This window comes from Eubalaena glacialis, chromosome 1 (assembly GCF_028564815.1).
Source record: "Eubalaena glacialis isolate mEubGla1 chromosome 1, mEubGla1.1.hap2.+ XY, whole genome shotgun sequence".
Lineage (NCBI taxonomy): Eukaryota > Metazoa > Chordata > Mammalia > Artiodactyla > Balaenidae > Eubalaena > Eubalaena glacialis.
The window spans coordinates 80,863,501-80,885,795 of NC_083716.1; the positions used below are offsets into that span (position 1 = coordinate 80,863,501).

A 22,295-nucleotide genomic window follows, 5' to 3' on the forward strand; every position below is an offset into this window, starting at 1 on the left:
TTGCATCATTTATGAATGCTGGAGAGCTGTCAGACTTGCTGAGGGGATCAAAAAGCCCCCATGGCTCAGAGGCCCTCTTAGTGGATTGCATGAACATGTCTTCTTGGACCTGGTTTCAGTCCCTAAATTCTGAAGTCTTTTTCTTTGCGGGGGGATATAATTTGAATATTTGCCTCAGATTAGCTACTTGCATTTTCTCTCCAGAAACAGACTTCTCTACAGCCTGAGTTGTGATGGAGTCATTGGGTTTCTTATGAATAACTATTTGATTTTTGTAGGACCTGTTCTCTGAAATTATGCCTCATCAGTTTTCTAGTACATTTTCACCTCCTCCTTTTACTCTTCCCATTTTTTTTTTCCTGGAATCAGCTTCTTTTGACAAATTGCTCCTTCCTTTACTATAGTCCCCCATTCATAATCTGGCCCTATTCCAAGCACCCCCTTAATTTCACTGGTGATTTAAAAAATAATCTTCTGCTTCACCAGTGATGAGTGCCTTTATATCTTCCTCTTTATGGAGACTCCAAAAATAAAATGGTAAGAATTATTAATCCCAGAACACATTAAAGAATCTGTTCCACTGCCTCAGGCAGGGTAGCCATTTCAGCTACCATCCAGCCAGTCGGCTCGGGGCTCTGACTGAACACTGTGCATTGCCTCGGCGTCTTGAGGGTCACCTTCAGAAACCTTGGGGCTTCTCAGCCCAAGTGATAGTCACGTAAGCAACCTCAGTCAACCTGCTAATCCCTTCCTAAACCCTGCCCTCGGAGCCGCCTTTATCGGTCTCCGATGTTCCCGGTTCCCTCTTTCTTCACTCTCGTCCGGAAATGACTCTCATTTTCTTCTGTCACCCTGGTCTTCAATCCAGGGGTCCTTTGGGCTCACTGTTTGGGGGACTCTCCCAGTGAGTATCCTTATAGGTTCAGCCGTGCCCCACAATTCCTCCCCTCCCCCGACCAGGGCTCGCCCACGTCCCACCCCTCCCCTTCCCGCAGCGCCTCCGGTCCTCAGGCCCTGGCCCCGCCCTACTCCTGGCAGGCCAATCCCTGGCTCCGCTCCGGGAGCGTCACAATGCGCCCTCGCGGCCGCGCCCACAGACGACCGCCTCAGAGACCCCGCCCCGCCGTGGTCTTTGCGTCTTTCCGGCTCCGTCTTGGAAGTGGAACTACGCCGCGTCTTCCTGGAGAAAAAGGTAGGGTTCTGCGGGGAAACCGGCCCGCGGTTACGCTGGCAGCCGGGAGCGGGCCGGGGGTGCGGGTTCCTGGGGCTGCTGTTCCCGGGTGCTTGGGCGCAGGGCCGAGGGAGGGCAGGGCACTCTGAGAGCCGAAGGTCTTCCGGAAGCGCCGCGTGCGCACGACGGACGGGAGTTGTGGCCTCTAGCCCGCCGCGCGCCTGACCCCGCCTCTCCGGGGGGCCCTCTCCCGGGGCGTGCTGCCAGGGGTTTCCATAGTGATGGTAAACAAGCCTCAACTGCCTCAGCTACAACTGCCAAGTCCCCCGCGTTCCACCCTGCTCTAGGTGCTCAGAGGGACGACCGAGGTGCCGGATGTGAAGAAAAGCGGGGGCGTAGAGACGTGGAGCCCGAGGTGAGGGGTGGGACGGGCGGCGTGTCCGAGGCCCGCATACCGGGGAGCGGCCGGGGAATGGGGCCCCTAGCATGGAGGACCGAGGGGTTGAGATTTGGGGGTCAGGAGAGGCGGGATCGGAGGTGAAGGCCCGCACACCCGGGACCGATTAGGGACTGGGCATACTGGGGGTTGGGGACTGCGGGGCTGAGATTTGGGGTCGGAGGAGGTGGGATCTGAGGTCAGGGGCCATACACCCTGGGACCGACTGGGTACCGAACGCGGGGACCCGGCCCACTGAGGGTGGGGACCGCGGGGCTAAGCTTTGGGCTTAGGGGAGGTGGGTCTGAGGTCAAGGGCCTTACGTTCCGGGACTGGACCGCGGGGCTGAGATTTGGGGTCGGGGAGGCAGAGTCCGAAGCGACGAAGGGAAGGAGAGCCTCGTGCGGACTCCTGAGGGAGCAGAGCCGAGCGCCCCTGCCAGGAGTAGGGTGAGAAAACCAGGCGACCGTGCGAGGGGGTTCATTTTAAAATGAAAGCGGTACTTTCACGTGGCTGAACGCGTCCGCGAGTTGCACAAGACTGGTTGGGTACCTGACTCCTCCCCCCTCCCACGTTCCCGCTCTCCGAGCCTCCACTTTTCGAGCTTTGCGGCCTTTTCTTTCTCTCTGTGCGGCGTGTGTGCCCTGAGCCCTTGTCTGCATTTCTCTCCTGCTCTCAGAGGTATCGTGTCTGTATTTTGGCTGAAACTCTTTGGTTCTCGTTGTCTTTGATGACCACACTTCTGCTGAGCGAACTTAATTCGGCCGTTTCTTTTTTCTTGTCCTGTGCTGCTTTTATCTTTGAACGTACTTTTGCTGATTCTTGACTGCGCCCAAGAAACTTCTGGACGCTGCCGGCGCTCGCGCCGCGCCTCCGCCGCCCTGTTCCCGCGTGGCTCACGGAAGGCGGTGCCGGGTGGCCTGGGGGAGGCCGCGCGAGTCTCGGGGACCCGACCGACCCTGGGCCCCGGTCTTTTACGTAATCGCTTGGGGGTTGCAGCCCCTCCCCGTTAATCTGTACCTTAAAGGGTCTCTAGGAGGACCCCCACAGGTTCCCGCCAGACAACCCCAGGCCCAGGCGAGCCCCCCCGACCCCTTCCCCGGCCACCGGCGAGCCCGCGCGTCCCGCGGGACGCCCTTCGCGGCAGTTTTTTTCCCCTGAGGCCCTGACGAACCAGCATGCTTCACAAGTGTTCTCGAGGCTCCGGGGGGCCCACGAGCGGCCGCTTCCCGGAACCGCCTGGGTCGGGCGGCGGTGGAGGTGGGGGAGGGGCCCCGGGCGGCAGACGTTAGGGGCGGGCCTCGGCTGGTCGGACCCTCGTGGAACCCGGAGAGTGGAAGGCTGCAAATAATCTTTTAGTGAAGGACATCATCGAAACTATCGATTTTAATATAATTCTCACTCTTACTTTTAGTCACGTTTTTAAAAGTTAACTATTTGTTTCTGAATTTCTAGTAAGAATGAAAATACCTCGAGTTCTCTGGTTAGACAAAAATGTTAGGGTCTATCAGTGAAAAGTGATGTTTTCAGTGCTAATTTTTAGACAAGATTTTTTCATTTTCAAGTGAGTAAATTTCTGCTCTTAATGAACATTAAGAGAGACTGCTTTATAACTGGTGTTAAGCAGGTCCAGCCTTTCCCTTGGGGATCTCATCTTCCTATATGCATTTCTGTAAATTAATTAGGTTTGTGATTTCCAAATTATGGTCTCCTTTTTATTTTTAGTTTTGTCTTTTAGTAACATTCTTTTTGTAGTATTTGCTTTTTGTTTTTGTTTTAACTGGCAGGTGGCTGGTTTTCACTTGAGTATTGTTACAAGGCTCCTTTAAACAAAATAACTCGAATAAAAATGTGAATTGATTTAAGGGAAAGGATTGATTAGAAGGAGAGTTAGTCGTTGAATATGGGCCAAACTGAGGGAGAGTGGAGACACGTGGTGCGTGCCCTTTGGAGTAGGTGCCTGAAGGGGGTACAGAAATGGGAGGGGGCCTCCTTCCACAGAGGTGACTTTCCCACCAACCTGCCCTCTCCAGTCTGAGCTCTGGCTCTCAGGCTCTTTGTAGAAACACATTAATTGACCCTTACTGGATCCACAGACAGAGCTAGGTGTTTGACCACATTTTCTAATCACGTGCTCGTGACCAGTGTACAAGGAGGTATTACTGTATTCCCATCATGCAGATGTGTCCTAGGGACACAGTTGGGACTGGAACTCAGGTCTGTCTGACAGGGACAGTCCTCTGCCAGGGCCCCTGCCCCTAATTAGTTGCCCTGAGCAAAGATTCTTGTGGAAGACAAAAGACTGGGCAAAGGGAGAACCAGGTTCATCTAAGACCAGCCTGGCTTATTTTAACTATTTGTTTGTATTTCTAAGGACTTTTAAAATATAACCACAATACCATTATCACACCTAAAGAAATAATAATTCCTTGATATCATCAAATACCCAGTGTTCAAATGTACCCGATTGTGTAATAAATATTTTTATATAGCTGGTTGGTTTGATTTGGGATCCGAACAAGGTCATTATATGTTTAGTAGATATATATCTCTCAAGTTATGTTTTAAGACACAGCAGCATTGTCCAACAGAAATATAATGCAAGCCACATAATTTTACATTTTCTGATAAAAAGGAGCATAGTTCACTTTAATAATTTAGTTTAACATGTTATATATCTAAAATAGACCCAAAATAATCACTTGATCAGGTAATAAATTTTTATAATTAATTTATTATTTTTTAAAATTTTTGGCTGCGTTGGGTCTTCGTTGCTGTGCGCAGGCTTTCTCTAGTTGAGGTGAGCGGGGGCCACTCTTCGTTGCGGTGTGCGGGCTTCTCATCGTGGTGGCTTCTCTTGTTGAGGAGCGCGGTCTCAGTAGTTGTGGCGCACAGGCTTAGTTGCTCTGCGGCATGTGGGATCTTCCCGGACCAGGGCTCGAACCTGTGTCCCCTGCATTGGCAGGCAGATTCTTAACCACTGCGCCCGCCACCAGGGAAGTTCCCCAATAAATTTTTTTTCCCCCAGTAAATTTTTAAATTATATTTTTCATGCTTTTTTTTTTTGAACTAAGCTTTCAAAATCCAGTGTGTGCTTATTTTATAGCACATCTCAATTTGTACCAGCCTCATGTCAAGTATGACAAGAGGCTACCTTATTAGACAGTGACGATCTAAAGGTTCTCTATTCTTAAAAGTTTTTTCTTTGAACAAATCAGTTTGTGTGTCACGTAGGTTTCCTTCCCCACACTCTGGGTTTTTCTGACTGCGTTCCCATGGTGGTGTTTGAATCTCTGTCCTCTGCATTTCCTGTAAAATGGTAGTTATGCTCTACAGGCTGTCCTGATTCCGTTGAGATTTTATTTTGAAATACTGCATGGGAGGTGCTGTGTACTCCTGCCAGAGGCACATATTGGTTGGTGTTCCTTCTTTGTGATGTTAGCAGCTGTTGATGTTCGTTCTCTAAACGCATTGTTTTGTTGATTGTTTCCAGATCAGTGATATTTTAATTCAATATTCCTTCTCAGTTATTAGCAGGTGTACTTCTGTAGAGAGGAAATTTTCTTTGTTAATCATTTGATTAAGATGTACTTTATAAAAGGCATGTTAAGTTTCTGATTCCTTTTTTATATTTAGTATCCATATCCAGCATAATGAATTGAATCCTTAGACACTAATTTTTCTGGTATCATTATGAAGTCATGGATTTTAACATATAGGATGTGCTTTAATCCACTGTAGCTTTTATTCTCTTTGATGCTCCAATTCAATTTTTGGCCAGTGGGAGCCCTTCAGATTGGTTCCTTTCTTGACACAATTTCAGTGGTCTTTGGCTTCCTTCATTAGGTGGATCCGTCAAAGTTTATTCAACTGGATCTCTAGTGATGGGCAGTTGGGTTGTGCTGCAATGGATAGCTTCTGCAGGCATCTTTTCACTTTCTTGGTCATAGGGGTTGAACCATTTAATATTTCCACAAACAGTATCTGAGAGTGTCTGCTGATCTACAGCCTCTCCAAGCGGGTTTGTTATCAAACTTTTGTATTTTTGCCAGTGTGATAGGTATTTTAAATGTTGTTTCATTTAAAATTCTAATTTATCTTACATGGTGATGTTGAGCATCTTTTTGTGTTTAAAGGCATTCCTTTTTCTGTCAAGTGTCCATACCTCTAGCCCATTTTCTTTTTTGGATTGTTGGACTTTTTGTTTCTCCCTTTAGAAGCTCTCTCTGTACCTTAAGGGTATTAACACTTTTGGGAAATAAATTGCAAATGTCTTTCCCATTTTATCATTGGTATTTTGCTTAGCTTATGGTATTTTTAGCCATGCATAAGAGGGTTTAGGTTGTTTTGTTTGTGTGTGTGTGTTTGTGTATTTTTCTATACTATGGGGTTTGAGTCATGGTCAGGAAAGTTTTCCTTACTGCCAGTGTAAAGACAATTCATCCATGTCTATTTTTCTTGTTATTTAGGGTATTTCTTAGAAACATGAAAAATTCTTAGTTAGCCCATATTTTACCTTCATCAATATGTTAATGTGACAGTATCAGTGATTGACTTTGAAATGATGAATTACAGTTGCATTCCTGGAATAAATCCAACTTGGTCATGTTGTATTAAATAGCTTTGTGTATTGCTGGATTTGGTTGGCTAATGTTTATTTAGGAATTTTTCATGTGAGTTCATGAGTGAAATTAGCCTGTGAAACTTGATAAACTAATTCTAGAACTCTTGGAAAATCAATTCCAAGTTTATTGTAGATCAAAATGTTAAAAAACATAGATGGAAACAACAGAGCTTTAAGTTAAAAAATATCCATATGGCCTTGGGCTAGGAAAAAGGTCTCTTAAACAGGACACAAAAAGCGATAATCATTTAAGGGGAAAAAATGACAAGAATGAAAAAAATTCTAAACTATTATGTTTCCCTTACAGTATGCCTTTTATAAAAATCCTCATATAGTATAAATATTTTACAAATTTCTACCACACTCTCTCCTTTGAAGTTTATCTACGTGCAAAGATGGTCCATCATTGCCATCTCCATTCTTCATCTTCCCCTATTTGAGGTCTCTTCTGCTTTACATGAATATTTGGTTAGAATAGTGCTGTCCAATAGAATTATGATATGAATGATTTTTTAAATTTTTTAATATTTGATGTAATTCACATACCATACAGTTTACCTTTTTAAAGGGTACAGTTCAGAGGTGCTTTTTTTTTTGTAACAAAGTTGTAAAAACCATCACCACTATCTAATTTCAGTATATTTTCTTTCTTTAATTAATTAAATTGAAGTATAGTTGATTTACAATATATATTAGTTTCAGGTGTACAGCACAGTGACTCAGTTATACGTATGTGTATTCTTTCTCAGATTCTTTTCCCTTAGAGTATATTACAAAATATTGAGTATAGTTCCCTGTGCTATACAGTAGGTCCCTGTTGGTTATCTATTTTATATACAGGAGTGTGTATATGTTAATTCCAACTTGCTAATTTACACCCCCCCCCCTTTGGTAACCGTAAGTTTGTTTTCTATGTCTGTCTCTTTCTGCTTTGTAAATAAGTTATTTGTTTTTGTTTTGTTTTTAGATTCCACATATAAGCGATATCATATTTGTCTTTCTTGTCTGGCTTACTTCACTTAGTGAGATAATCTCTAGGTCTATCCTTGTGGCTGCAGATGGCCCAGTACCTTTTCTTAATGTTGAAACACCCTTAAGCATTCTTAAGCATTCCTAGGATAAATCCCACTTGGTCACGGTGTATAATCCTTTTTACAGGCTGCTGGATTCAGTTTGTTAGTATTTTGTTGGGATTTTGTGTCTATACTCATAAGGGGTTATCTTGCAATGTCTGTCTGGTTTTGATATCTACAAGTGTATTAGTTTGCTAGGGATACCATAACAAAGTCCTACAGACTTGGTTACTTAAACAATTTATTGTCTCATAGTTCTGGAGGCCAGAAGTCCTACATCAAGGTGTCAGCAGCTTTGGTTCCCTCTAAGAAGCTTGAGGAAAAGGATATGTTCCAGACCTCTCTCTGTGGTTTATAGATGGCTGTCTTCCCTCTGCTTATCTGTGTCCAAATTTCCCCTTCTTCATGTTGGAATACAGCCCATCTTAATTATGTCATTTTTAACTTAATTACCTATATAAAGACTATATCCAAACCTGGTCACATTCTGAGGTACTGGGGGTTAGGACTTTAACATGTGAATTTTGGGGACACAATGTTCAGCCCATAACAGGGGGTAATTAATACTGGCCTTGTATATAGAATGTGTTGGAAAATGTTTTAATATTTTAATTTAGTATATTTTAATATATATTGTGATTGGTTCAACACATCCAAAGTATCACTTCAATATGTAATCAATATTTTGAAGTTGAGGTTTGAGGTTCTTGTTTTTGATGTTCGCAATTCATTTTAATTTTTTAAATTTAAATTAAATTAATTATTATTATTAATATTTTTTGGCTGCTCTGAGAGGCTTGTGAGATGTTAGTTCCCCCACCAGGGATCCAACCCGTGCCCTTGGCAGTGAGAGCACAGAGCCCTAACCACTGGACTGCCAGGGAATTCCCTGCAATTCACTTTATATGTACTAAATTTTATCACTTAGGGCACATCTCAGTTTGTACTTGCCACATTTCGAGTGCTTAGTAGCAGTGTGTGGCTATTGGTACCATATTTTTATCTTTTGTACCTAACTTGCTCTTTTTCCAAAGCACTTTTTCTCTGTACTTTAAATTTTTTTTTACCATCGTATGCCTGGGTTGTGTGTTTTCAAAGTATCTGTTGGGAACTACACCACTGAGTTTATCTTAAGCCAGGAAAGTTTCCTTCCATTCTTTATCTGTTCTCACCTCCATTTTGTCTTTTTCTCCTTCTGGAATTCCTGTCATTCACATGTTGTTTCTCCTGTCTCATGTTATCTCTTACTCCTCTGAATTTCATCTTTTTCCCCTCATTGTTTCTGGTTTTTTTTCTTTGTTTTGAGCTATTTCTTCCACTTGGTTTTCCAAGCCACTATCCTTTCTTTCAATTCATTACTAACTTTATAAATTCAAAACTCAATTTTTAGCACTGGAAAGTGTTTTATTCTGTAATCAGGTATCTGAGAGTGCTTGTTATTTTTTCTGTTAAAATATTTACAGTTTTGTACAGTACTTCTTGTTCCCAGAAAACTGTCTGCTGTTCTAAGCCGTTGTCCGGTTTGTGGTATTCTGGTGCTGGAACCCCTCTCAAGTACATTGTTCCTTTCCTCCTCTTGGCTCTGTTCTCTACCCGCCCCCCGCCCCCCCCCCACCCCGGGGCAGTGTGCTATGGTCCCCTGAGCAGCAAACATGGAGCACAAGGGGCTACAGCTGCCTCCACTCCTACGGCAGCTGCAGGGGACCTGACAAGATGTCAGCTCTCCACCAAGACCCAAGAGGAAGCCCTAGGCCTCCTGAAGGGGCTGTGGGCATTCGTTAATACAGATGATGAAATATTTCCCTCAGTTGGGGAGAACAGATTTTTATCTTTAACACTGGAGGTTTCTTTTTCTTTTTTCTTAAAAATTAATTATTTTATTTATTTGTTTTGGCTGCACCGGGCCTTAGTTGCGGCATGCAGACTTAGTTGCAGCATGCATGTGGGATCTAGTTCCCCCACCAGGGATCGAACCCCAGCCCCCTGCACTTGGATCTGCAGAGTCCTACCCACTGAACCACCAAGGAAGTCCCTGGAGGTTTCTTTTTATGAACACCCCACCTGATACTTTTTTTTCTGTTGTAACTTTAGATCTTGATTCTTGAGTCACTAATGCAATCAATAATACAGAGCAATGACTGCTTGTTCTATGGTGGCTAATAATTTGTCCCTTGTGTTAATTTCAGTACAAGCATTATAGACATAATTTACCTAGCATTACACTATTTTTGCTTTTTAGTTAACACAGCTTTTGAGAAATAAACAGAGGAAAACCGTGTATTATTACCCCAGACTTAGCTACAGTAAGCTAAAAAGCCTAATAGCTAAAAGATAATGGAAAACAGCTTTCCTATTGCTTACAAATTATATATTTTCTTTGATGGATAAAAATGCAGTAATAGCAACGAACATTTAAAATGTCATTTATTTTAATCACCCCACCTATAGCTTCTCTTTTTTTTAAATTGAAGTTGATTTACAATGTTGTGTTAGTTTCTGGTGTACAGCAAAGTGATTCATTTACGCATATATATATTCTTTTTCATATTCCATTTATGGTTTATTACAGGATATTGAATATAGTTCCCTGTGCTATACACTAGGACCTTGTTTATCTATTTTATATATAGTACTTTGTATCTTAAAGCTTCTCTTTTCTTTAATAGCCCTTAGGTAGTTTTATGTGTTGAACTTGGTATGTTGTACAAATTAGGTCAGAGTTCTCACACTTGAGAGGCATGAGCTGTTTGAAAATTTAGGTACAGTTGTGTGTGTGGGGGTATACTTTTTTAAAAAGTTGATCCAGACCTGCATCATATTCTCAGGTGGAGTCCCTGACGGCAAAAAAATGTTTAAGAACCACTGAATTGGGACTTTATAAAATTGCTGGGTTGGAAGAGACTTGAGGTTTCTAATGTAGTTTCCAGTAGAACAGGAAAACATCCATAACAAATAGGAATCTGGGCTCTGCTCATATACTGTCCCATGACTGGGAATTGCTTCTTCCCCAGACCCCATGTGTGCTCCTCAAGTGGAAAACAAACAGCAGCAGAAACGATACCTAAAATTCTCTTTTTTGAATTTAGTAAGAACTGAATATAAAGATTAAAAGGATTCACCATAAAATAAAAATATTTTTACAAAGCAACCAACACCAAAACATATCCTGACAAACGGCTGCATTTTAAAAACGGTAAATAATTTGAACAAGTATCTGGGGGAAATAAGTAGGTAATGTACAAAGGAAAAATAGAATAATATGGTTTTCTAACTTCGACTTTTAAACCTTAGCTTTTTACCAGGGGAAGAAAGTTTAACATTTCCACCCCTGTTCATGCTTCTGATCTGTTTAAATGTCACTTCCTCAGAACCCCAATGTGAGTTAATCCCTGTTTTCTTATTTATTTCAGAATTTGTCATACGTTTATTTGTTTGTTTCTTTATTGATTTCCTAGTCCACTGTTCTGTGGACTTAGCACAGTACCTGCATCTTGTAAGTGCACAATATTTCTGGGTTAATGAATGACTTGAAATTGGGTAAATTTTATCTACTGCACATCACTCAAATCCTTTCACATGCTTCAGTTTCCACCACAATGTTTTTGTTGCAGGGTATGTACCATCAGTTCTTCCTAAACTTGTCTCACTTCTTCCCATCCCTTCTCCATGCATCTGTTCCCATCATTCATTTTCCAGAGAGCAGCTAGAGTGTTCTGTTGAAAAGCAAAACTCTATACTACATTCCATTTTGAAATAGTTAAGTATCTTCCCTTAGAGTAAATAAAATCCAAAATACCGAATCAGGCCTTCAGGGCTTTGGAGGATCTTACTCTGCTTCCCCCTTTTGTGGATCTCCCCGCTGGCTGCAGGTGTTTTGAGGTGCTTTCTGTCTCAGCATTACACTTTCCCCTGTGTCTTCTGTACATGTTGTTCCTTCACCCGGCAGGAACCCTATCATGACTGATCAATTATTAACACTCGACTAGCCAGTTAGCCAGTGTCACCAACCAGTTAAGCCAAGAAAGAACATGTAACGCTACTTAACTGCAACAAATACATGCAAATAAAAAAAGCGAGAAAATGGATGCCAGTCGTTTAAATTACCAAGAATGTATTTTGAAGAGGATTTTAAGAAGTGAAATAAGTGCTCGTGAAGCAGTCAAGATACTCATTTCCATAGAGATACTGTTTCCAAAAACAAGCCAATTTTGTGGCTTAATTTTTCTTCAGAATATTGTTTTATTTCTTTTGAGTGTATGAGTTTTTAGTGTCTTTCTCACTTTCTGTGGGATGGCTGGATTTTGAATAAGATCATTTTGAAGCAGATCCCAGCCATCACACCATTTCACCTACAAACAAATATTTAAAATATCTCTAAAAATTAATTCCTTTGTTTTTAAACATAACTGCAATTCTATCATATCTGACATAAGTAAAATCAGTGTTCAAGTATCTCCTAAATTGTCTCATAAATGTTGATCAATTTGTTTGAATCAAGATCCAAATATGTCCCATGCATTGTGAATCCTTGATAATTCTCTTAAATTTCTTTTATTCAATAAGTGCTCCCTTGGAGATATTTTGTTGAATGCCTGGCTATTGTGCTTGTCGAGTTACCCACAGTCTGGCTTTGTAGGCTGCATTATCATATTCTCACCTAGAACCATTCCTTTTCCCTGTAAATTCTGTAATTTGTTCGTTATTTCTAGTAAATAGATTGACTTTTTCCTCTTAGATAATTTTATTACTAAAAGTATTAAACATACACAAAAGTAGAGACAAAAATATGAAACTCCATATACCCATCCCCCAGCTTCAATAATTACTAAATCATGGCCCATGTTGTTTCATCCGTACTCCGACTCCCTGCAGTCAGATTATTTAGAAACATATTCTAGGCATCAGATGTATATCTAATGACTTTAAAAAAAAAAAAATAAGCATAGCTACAACTAAAATTTTATCATTTCTTAATGTAAATACAGTCACTGCTAAGATTACTGCAATTGCCTTATAATTGTTTTCCAGTTCATTTGAATTAGGAGTCAAAAGTTAATAAAATGTAACTGCTTGTTAGGTTATGAAGTTTAAGAATTGCGTGTTTTAAAATTAATCTTTTTAAAATTGTGCAAAAATATTTACATGACTAGGCCCAAATCTACAAAACAAGGTACTGTATACACAAAGACGTTCTACCTTTTGTTCATTAGTTTCCATTCTGAATTCTTTCCTGCCTTCAGAGATGATTTTTCTTTTTTTAATTTAAATTTTATGGTTTCTCCTTCCACATGAGTGGTGCCGGTCACCCCTCCCCTCCGCCCGTACTCTGGACTTTTCTCCACCCTGGCACTTCTGAGAGCTCACTCAGAACGGTCTTCCTCGTTGCTTTCCTTCCCTCCTCCTCCCACTTCCTGCCTTGGCCGACCGCGCGGGCCGCACCTGCAGGACGCGTTTCCATTGGTGACATCTTGGCGGGCCCGTCGGTGGCACTTCCTCCTTTACGCCCCGTGACCCACGTCCGGCTCGCCGCCCTCCCAGTCACGCGGCCTCTGCCTCCGGGACGCAGCCCCGCGCGCCGGCCTTCCGGACTCCAGGCCCCGGACCCGTCGTGGTGAGCCGCAGCGAGCGGACGACCCCCGCCCGCACTCCCCCCAACCCCCGAGGGTCTCGGGAACTCTTCCCCACCTCTTCCCGCACAGCCGCCCTCCCTACCCCCGGAACTCTTTCTTCTCCCTCGCTGCCCCGGGAATTCCCCCTCCCCCCCCAACCCCACGGCCTCAGGAAGTCCCCCCGACCCGACCCGGGAGCTCCGCCCCCAGCCCGGGAAGGCGACCGCCGACCTCGGGTCCCGGGAACTCTTCCTCGCAGCCCCTAGAAGCCCCTCTGACTCGGGAGCTCCGCCTCCCCCTCCCCCCCCCCCCGCGATTCCAGGAAGCCCGGCCGGAGAACTCTTCCCCACCTCGCCGCCAACACTTCCCGCCTCCCTCCCCGGTCTGAAACCTCTTCCTTCTGCCGCTCCAGTGAGTCCGCCTGCCCCGGGAGCTCCCCTCCACCTCCGGGCTCGGGGAGCCTTAGCCTCGTGACCTCCTTCCCCTCCCCCCAACTCGCGCAGCCCGGGAAGCCTCTCCTCCCTCCCCCCACCCGTAGCTCGCCCCGCCCCGGAAGCTCCCGCTGACCCCGCCCAGGCCCGGGGATGGGGCGCCCTGTTGTCGCGCGTTCCTGTAGGGCTTGGCCGACCCGAGACTGTCGGATCGCCCGGTGGAGGCCGAGCGAACCCCTTCACCTTGTCCCGGTGCCTCCGCCAGGAGCCTGGTGTCCGGGACCCATACCGCGCTTCCCGCCGAAATCGCTCAGACGCGCCCCTGTCGGCCCGCGATCTTGAGAGCGTACTTTGAAGCCTCGTTCGAAGCGTTTCCCCACAGCCAGTTGAGTTTCAGTTTCAGGTTAATAACAAAAGGAGATGCACCTGGCTTTTCCCCGGAATCCTCTGCGTTTTTAAGCGTCGGGTGGAATTGGGGGTCCTTTGGCTGTGAATCGCGTTTGCTTCATGAAGATAGAAATCGGTCCTGCTCCTTTCAGCGGTAAGTCTTAGGGCCAAAGAGTCAACCGCGTAATCCTGAGGCGGGGTCTCACGCAGACCGTGATTTAAGAGGTAGAACTTTCTGAGTGATTAAGACAGAACAGTCTGAGTGCTGCCAGCTGTAGGTTAAAAATCATTTACAGATGGGGACGAAATGCTCTTCAGGCCTCACTGGAACACAAATAAAGGGGGTGAAGCCGGGGACCCGCCGAGTTCCCGTCTCTCAAGAGAGACGGTGCGGGTGCAGTTTAAAGCGCCCTGTGTGCTCCCTAGAGAAACCTAATCAGCCGTGCGTTCAGGCGCGCCCTGTTTATCTTGATTGGTCCACCTGGATCCGAACTAAATCCTGCCTAACCTGTATAGTAGAGTGAGGAAGAGCACGTTCTGGAGACCGTCCCAGGAGTCCTGGGAGCCTGTTAGAAATGCTGAGTCTCGACCCCGGCCCAGATCTATTGTTTTAGGATCTGAATTTTAACAAGATCCTCGGGTGGTCCGTGTGCGCACTTACGTCATAGTCTAGTTGCGGGTGTGTGTGTGTGCGCGCGCGCGCAAGATCCTTGGTTGTCCCCCCCGTTCGGTACGTTCAGTTCAGTCGGTCTCCAGTTGCAGCACCCGAGAGCAGTATTTTGTTAGCCGCCGCCGCCGCCGCCAGCAGCGATTGCAGGGTGCTGCCGGGGAGGGGGGTGGGCGACCAGTGTTCCCCCTCAGCGCTTCAGCTGTGTGCGCGCCGCGGTTCAGTCTCGTGAGAATCGGCTTCCTTGCTTCTGGCCGCCCCCGAGTGTGCGTGCCCGCGGAGGCGCCTCAGCTGTTGGTGTGCGGACCACACTGGAATGAGCCAGGAGCAGGGATAAACCGAGGCAGAAGGGGTTCGGCCCGTTAGGATGACTGGGTTCTACCCTTTAGATTTCACTCTTTTCTGGGGGGCAGAGGAGAGGGGCGGTTGATGAAGCCTCTTGAAAACCCTCTTCTAGAGAATTTGAAACTGTTACTTCTTAAATTGTAGTACTTTACATTTATATAGGTCTTTCCTCCAAAATAGTATCTCGTGTAATAATTACAGGACGCTAATAAGGCAAGGCAGATATTACCTCTTAAGACAACAGACTCAGAAATTAACTTGACTTTCTCAGTTCTACGTTTCTGAAACTAAGAATGTGCTTTAATTCTCAAACTTAATTCGCTGGACATACAGTATTTTGGGGACAGCTTTGTCCTGTGGCTGTGGTTGATGGTACTGATGTTTTTCCTATTGAAAAGCGTATTTCAACATTTCCTCCCCTCACTCTTCCTCAGTTAAAAGATTAATGTTAGATCAAATACATTAGGTCTCAAGAAGTGAAGCTATCACATAAAACTGGGAAAGAAAGTCTTGAGTATCTCCACCCAGTCCTCCAGGGATGCTTGTAAATTGTAAATACTGTTGGTACAGTCTCTAGCAAACCAGCTTTCTCTGGAGCCCATCCCTGTGAAAATCTGGCCACGCCTCTGGTCTCCCGTGCGGGTCGGCGCCGCAGCTCCTCGCCCCCTGCCCGCCCGCCCGCCCGCGGCTTCCCGGAACCGCGCTGACCTTGCCTCCGCTGCATCCCGATAGTGCCCCTCCCGCCCTCGATGTTTAAATTGCCTTAGCGCGCTTAGGTACCTATTCGTGTAAAGAACTCGCGTTTTGAGTACGTCTCTCAGGGCAAGTGGGAGGGTTCCAGGCTGGTACTCTCGGCGTTACCCTAGGAAAGAGGTAAAGCGTTTCAAAGCTGTGGGGGCGGGCGGGTGTGCACTTTCTTGAAGGCAGCCCCGCGGTTTTGTAAACGGCCTCCCACAGCCCGGGCTCTGGCTTTTCCGGAGGAAGGGAGCCCGGAGCTCGGAGCTCGGAGCTCGGAGCCCGGAGCCCGGAGCCCAGCCCAGCCGGGGAACCGCTGGCTGTGCTCACTCTGGGAGTGCTGGGGCACTGAGGCAAGACGGCCTTATCGCTCTTTTTTAGGACAGTTCGTTACCTGCCTGGAGTGTCTTCGACTGTGGGCATCCCCCGCTGTTCTTTAAGGTGAGCTATTTTAAGAAAAGTAATTTCTCAGTTTATAATTGATTTATTTTATTGACACAGAAAACTTTCTTGAGTGTGAAGTAAATTTTTTTTTCACTAGCTGTAAATCTAACGTTGAGCAGAACTCCGTCTTTCTTAACTTTCTCAAGTGTTAGTTAATGTTTTAAGTACTGTAAGTCTGCAAAGAATCCAAATGTAGAGGATTCTGAGGGCCAAGATGAGGATATTGCATTATGTGCATTAGAAATATATATAGGTGTTTTGGAAGAGTGCTCTCACATTGCCTTTAGAGGAGAAGTCACTTTATTTTTGAAACATTTTCTGAAACAAAAAACATTTATAATTGTTTTACATTGGGCGTTTTAAGTAGTCCTTACATGAAATGTCTGTGTTTTATGCTTCCTGCTTGTCTTTTTTTTATTTTTTCCCCCTGCTTGTCTTTTTTAACCTAACCAGGCTGCCATATTCTAGAGGGTGGTGTTGACCCCACCTGGCCATCCGTTAATCTCTTGCTAATCTTGGGCCTGCTGTGCTGGGGGTGGGACCACAGTGACCTACGGAATAGAACAGTCTGTCCCTGCTAGGCTCTCTTGCATTTTTGAAGAGTTTTAAACAAATCATGAATTTGTTTCCCTAGAATGCTCTGGGATCATAGAACTGTAAGACTTAATTTGTGGAAGGGGAAGATTTTATGGGAAAGGTGGTATATTTGAGCTGAGACCTTAAGGATTAGTGGGATTTAGCTAGACAGAAGGTTCGGTGGAGTATATTTGGAGAGAGAATTACCACGTGTGTCACACCCAAGGCAGCAGAGAGCCTGGCACACTCCAGACACAGAGAAATACAGGAATAAGAGGATATATATTTTTTTAATGCAAGTGATGTGAGCGTGTGTTACAGGTCAGAGCTGCAAGGCCTGAGCGCCCTCTTAGCCCCATGGTTTGTGTTCCAGGCAGTGGGAAGCCACTGAGGTCTTAGAACAGGAGAGTGACATAAAGTCACTTTAAAAGAGCTACAGATTAGGTTGCAGTAAGGATTGGAAAAGTTTTAAGGATAAGATGTGAATGTGTCCTGGAAAGGGCTTTTGGTACTGGGATTAGAAAGAAAGGAATTAGAAAGGGATATGAGGGCAATGCACAAAGAAGATGATGATTTGATAATTCGAATCATAATGCCAAGCAGTGTGCTAGGGACTGAGAAGAGATATGAGAAACCTTTATTACTTGTTGGAGTCAAGAGTTACTGAATAGAATTTAGGTATGGGTTAGGAATAGGATAAGGGTGGAGAATGGGATGACCCCCAAAGAAATGATGAGCTCATTGGATTTAAGGGCTTGGGAGTTGTTCAAGGATTACTTTAGTTTCATTCTAGAGCTTCTGGATGACAGGTAAGGCTGACCAGGGTGCTGCTATAGAAGAGTTACAGAAAAAAGGCTGTGTTCATTTGTGGTACATAGGTGGTACTATGGAGTAGAGTTTGTGTATACCAGTCTTGGCCTCAGGGAGCCTAAAGCTGGGAACTTGGGTTCCTGAGCCCAGATTTGGCCCTGGACATATAAGGATCGGGTGAGGCTGCTTACAAAGGGGCGGGGGCGGGCAGAAAAAGAAAGAAGGGCCAGTGATTGCGTACAGTTGAACCTTGAGGAAGGACTCAGAGAGGCAGAGTGCCTAAGGAATTAACAGGAAAACCAAGAGCCATGGGGAGAAAGGATTTCCAGAGAGAATGGTTAAATCCTGCTGTGGGAACTGAAAGGATGGAGATAAAAAAAATGTTCCTTTCCTGCTGTGGAGGTCCTTGGCAGAGTGAGATCATGCCCTTCTTTTTATGGTGGGGGTGGGTAGAGGCCTTTTGAGGATGAGATTTTACTGAAAGGGAAAGCAAATCAGCAAGTAGCTGGAGGCAAACTTGGTATCAGGGAAGGTGTATATTACAGGGTTGGTTAGAAATGAGATAATCTCCTTAATTGATAAGGAAAATAGTGTTCTGTGAAGAGTTTGTGAAGATGGGGATTTCTTGGGGCAGGTGGAGTTGCCGGAGCAGAGCCACAGATAACAAGCTCAGCTATGAGAAGAAGCAACTCCTTGTTTATAAATTTCTAAATCTTGTTCTAATTTGCTTCACTGTGTCTCTTAGCAGTTTGCTTTTCTTTTTCTTAACTTACCATTCATGCTTTCTAATTTGTTTAAATTGTGGGGTTTTTAGAAATCTGTCTATTTTGCTCGAATAGTGTAAATACCCCATTCCATCTGGGATAGTTTTGGGATTCATCTGAGGTAGGATTCTGCTTTATCTTTTTCTACATAATGACCAACGTGCCCAGATTTCTTGAAAAGGCGGCTCTTAACCTTTAACGGCTACATCTGTGTTACACTTGATGTGAAATGACAATTTCATGAAACAATTTCCGTGTACTAGTGCCCGTTTTGAGCATTGATCACTAAGAATGTAGTTTGGGTCCTATCTGTATTTTTATTGTCTCTCTGTTATGTGTATATTGCTATCTGATGACTCAACCTCTACTCTTCACAATACAGCCCTTTACATGGATTTGACCTTTACTCTTTCAGTTTGGACTCTCGGGTGTCAGATGCCACTTGCACTTCATGACAGACACCCTGTCAGGAAGGGCACCTGTCATGCCTCTTGTACACTGAGGAGTTCATTCCCTTTGTAGTCCCTCAATGAAACACAGCAAAATATGTGTGTTACGTTGATCAACATGATGTGTTTTTTTTAAGATTTTTTTCCTTTTTTTTTTGATGTGGACCATTTTTAAAGTGTTTATTGAATTTGTTACAATATTGCTTCTGTTTTACGTTTTTTGGCCTCGAGGCATGTGGGATCTTTGCTCCCCGACCAGGGATCAAACCCTCACCCCCTGCACTGGAAGGCGAAGTCTTAACCACTGGACTGCCAGGGAAGTCCCCATAATGTGTTTTATGATCTTCCCCCCTCCCCCGCTTTTCTTTTCTTTTCTTTTCTTTTTTTTTTTTTTTTTTTGGCGGCACTGTGCTGCTTACGGGATCTTAGTTCCCGAACCAGGGATTGAACCCGGGCCATGGCAGTGAAAGTGCCGAGTCTTGAACACTGGACCACCAGAGAATTCCGAGTTGATCTTTTTTTAATATGTGAAACTGAGAAGCATGTAATTTGATTTTTACATTTGCATCACACTTAACTGATATTCTGCTGATGCACTTATCTGCTTGTTTGGATGTGTCTTAATTTGACCTCACACTTGACTCAGGTTTTGTTTGAGTTGACAATAGGAACAATGATACTTCCTTAGGCTCTGGAAGCCATTGCTGTCTTGTATCCTTGCAGCATTGTTGCTGATGAGAACACTGATTCTGGTTCATCCCAGTGTCACAGGAAATGTTATTCTGTATTGTGATTTAAAATAGCCCGTGTTTGTCACGTCTTTTTGCTTCTGTAGTGTCTTGCCACAAACAAGCAAATTGGTTAAATGTAGGGCTTGTAGTTGAAGAATCACACAAGAGCTGTTTTAAATGAACCACCAAATTTCATCACAACAGGTAACGTGGACTAAATAAAACAAGAAAATGCCCTGCCCAATACTTCTGTGTTCAAAGTACCAGGTCACACCTACCCTCTCTTGCCTTTTACTTTAGCAATGCAACAGTACAGCTCATCTGTCTTCCTGTAGTTCTGAGAAGTTCTTAGTATTTCTGAATGTTGCCGCAATTCATTCTCTTGTCTTTCCTTCTAGACTTTCTAAACTTTCCTTCTAAACTCATAGTAATTGACCATAAGAATTTGTAGATTTTGTCTTATTGACTGAAGCTTCCAGATCACTATTTTGCTCTTCAAATTTTACTCTCCATTGTCACTTTTTTCTTTTTTTTTAAGACCCCCTAATTTGTTAATTTGTTATTTTCAATCTATCTGTGAGTAATGTAACTATTTTTGGAGAGACGTAGGATTGAATCTCCGCTCATGTATCGTAACATCTTTAATTTCACTCATCCTTCCTCATCTGTAAAATGGAAGCTATTTACTGTATATTCTTGTTATACATATTAAATGAAAATTTATGTAAAGTAGTTTTTGCTTTCTTTTCAGCCACAAAAAGCCGCATCCAAGTTTGTTTGACGTCTGCTCTGTCAAGTGTCCATGATGTTGGGCCCCGAGGGAGGTGAAGGCTTTGTAGTCAAGCTCCGTGGCCTGCCCTGGTCCTGCTCTGTTGAGGATGTGCAGAATTTCCTCTCCGACTGCACAATTCATGATGGGGTCGCAGGCGTTCATTTTATCTACACTAGAGAAGGCAGGCAGAGTGGTGAGGCTTTTGTTGAACTTGAATCAGAAGATGATGTAAAAATGGCCCTTAAAAAAGACAGGGAAAGCATGGGACATCGGTACATTGAGGTGTTCAAGTCCCACAGAACCGAGATGGATTGGGTGTTGAAGCACAGTGGTCCAAACAGTGCTGACACCGCCAATGATGGCTTCGTGCGACTTCGAGGACTCCCGTTTGGATGCACCAAGGAAGAAATCATTCAGTTCTTCTCAGGGTTGGAAATCGTGCCAAACGGGATCACATTGCCTGTGGACCCCGAGGGCAAGATTACAGGGGAAGCCTTTGTGCAGTTTGCCTCACAGGAGTTAGCTGAGAAGGCCCTAGGGAAGCACAAGGAGAGAATAGGGCACAGGTATATTGAGGTGTTCAAGAGCAGTCAGGAAGAAGTTAGGTCATACTCGGATCCCCCTCTGAAGTTCATGTCAGTGCAGCGGCCGGGGCCCTATGACCGGCCTGGCACAGCCAGGAGGTATATTGGCATTGTCAAGCAGGCGGGCCTGGAGAGGATGAGGTCCGGTGCCTACAGTGCAGGCTACGGGGGCTATGAGGAGTACAGTGGCCTCAGCGATGGCTACGGCTTCACCACCGACCTGTTTGGAAGAGACCTCAGTTACTGTCTCTCTGGGATGTATGACCAAAGGTATGGAGATGGCGAGTTCACTGTCCAGAGCACCACTGGACACTGCGTCCACATGAGGGGGCTGCCCTACAAAGCCACGGAGAACGACATTTACAACTTCTTCTCTCCACTCAACCCAGTGAGAGTCCATATTGAGATTGGCCCTGATGGAAGAGTGACCGGCGAAGCTGATGTCGAATTTGCCACTCACGAAGAAGCTGTGGCGGCCATGTCCAAAGACAGGGCCAACATGCAACACAGATACATAGAACTTTTCTTGAATTCCACGACAGGGTCCAGCAACGGGGCATATAGCAGCCAGATGATGCAAGGCATAGGGGTGTCAACCCCGTCCACTTACAGTGGCCTTGAGAGCCAGTCCGTGAGTGGCTGTTATGGGGCGGCTAGCTATGGTGGCCAGAACAGCATGGGTGGATATGACTAGTTTTGTAGTAGCTTTTGAGTTATTTCAATCAAATTTTCACAGGCAGCCAACAAGCAGTGAAAAGCAGTTATTACTCTAGAGGAAGCTGTGGGACCCATTTTGCACCATGAGTTTGTAAAATCTGGATTAAAAAATTACCTCTTCAGTGTTTTCTCATGCAAACTTTCTTCTAGCATGTTATATTGAGTAAACTAAAACCATTTTCAGCTTTTCTCAGCATTTTGGTAGTGTACTTTCTGGAGTGATGTTATCTGAGTTAAAGTAGTTTTAAGTACATTAAATGTGGATCTTTTACACCACATCATCGTGAACACATTGGGGAGGTGTGCTTTTTTGGAAAACTCAAGGTGCTAGATCCCTAATTCAAAGAGGAACATTTCTCGTGTTTGTTCATTCTAGTTTATTTTCATTTAAAATCTTTTAGGTTAAGTTTAAGCTTTTTAAAAGTTAGTTTTGAAAATTGAGACACATTACTAATACTGTAGGAATTGGTGAGGCCTTGACTTAAAAATTTCTTTGTACTGTGATTTCTTTTTGGGTGTATTTTGCTAAGTGAAACTTGTTAAATTTTTTTTGTTAACTAAATTTTTTTCTTAAAATAAAAAGACTTTTTCACAATGACTGGCACAGACTATATACTCACCAAAAAATAGCAAAATGACTGGGTGGTTGAGAAGAATTTCATTTTACTACTGCATTTCAGTGTGAATTTTAAAATTTAGCACTATGATTTCCCTTGTATTCTTAAAACGAGGCTAAATTAAACATTCAGATTTAAAAACATTAAATATATGAGTGGAAATGGTGACTACAGAGTATGAGAATAGAAGCCTACAGTCCCATCTTCCTGTGACTTGTGTTCTGTTCATCAGCCATTTGTAATGTCCTGCTGTTCCCTTGCTTTATGCCGGGTGGCGCCTGTTCATAGCTTGAGATTTTTAGTTTTGCGTGCTACATACATTGAGTCATTAGCCACAATTTTATGTTTGTTTC

The 22,295-nt window shown here is 44.3% G+C and overlaps 1 protein-coding gene across 11 annotated transcripts; it reads left to right on the top strand.

The window, feature by feature from the left end:
• Window positions 1-1,104: 1,104 nt before the first annotated feature.
• HNRNPF (heterogeneous nuclear ribonucleoprotein F) lies at window positions 1,105-21,923 on the top strand. 11 transcript variants are annotated; one of them, XM_061181805.1, is made up of 4 exons: window positions 12,769-12,915; window positions 13,610-13,885; window positions 15,860-15,919; window positions 20,004-21,923. In XM_061181805.1, exon 4 carries the CDS (start codon window positions 20,055-20,057, stop codon window positions 21,300-21,302), a length of 1,248 nt encoding a protein of 415 aa, XP_061037788.1. In that variant the 5' UTR covers window positions 12,769-12,915; window positions 13,610-13,885; window positions 15,860-15,919; window positions 20,004-20,054; the 3' UTR covers window positions 21,303-21,923. The 11 variants fall into 11 exon arrangements, with proteins under 11 accessions (XP_061037818.1, XP_061037841.1, XP_061037812.1 ...); XM_061181791.1 differs by having other exon boundaries at window positions 13,742-13,885; XM_061181821.1 differs by having other exon boundaries at window positions 13,748-13,885.
• The last annotated feature ends 372 nt before the right edge of the window (window positions 21,924-22,295 follow it).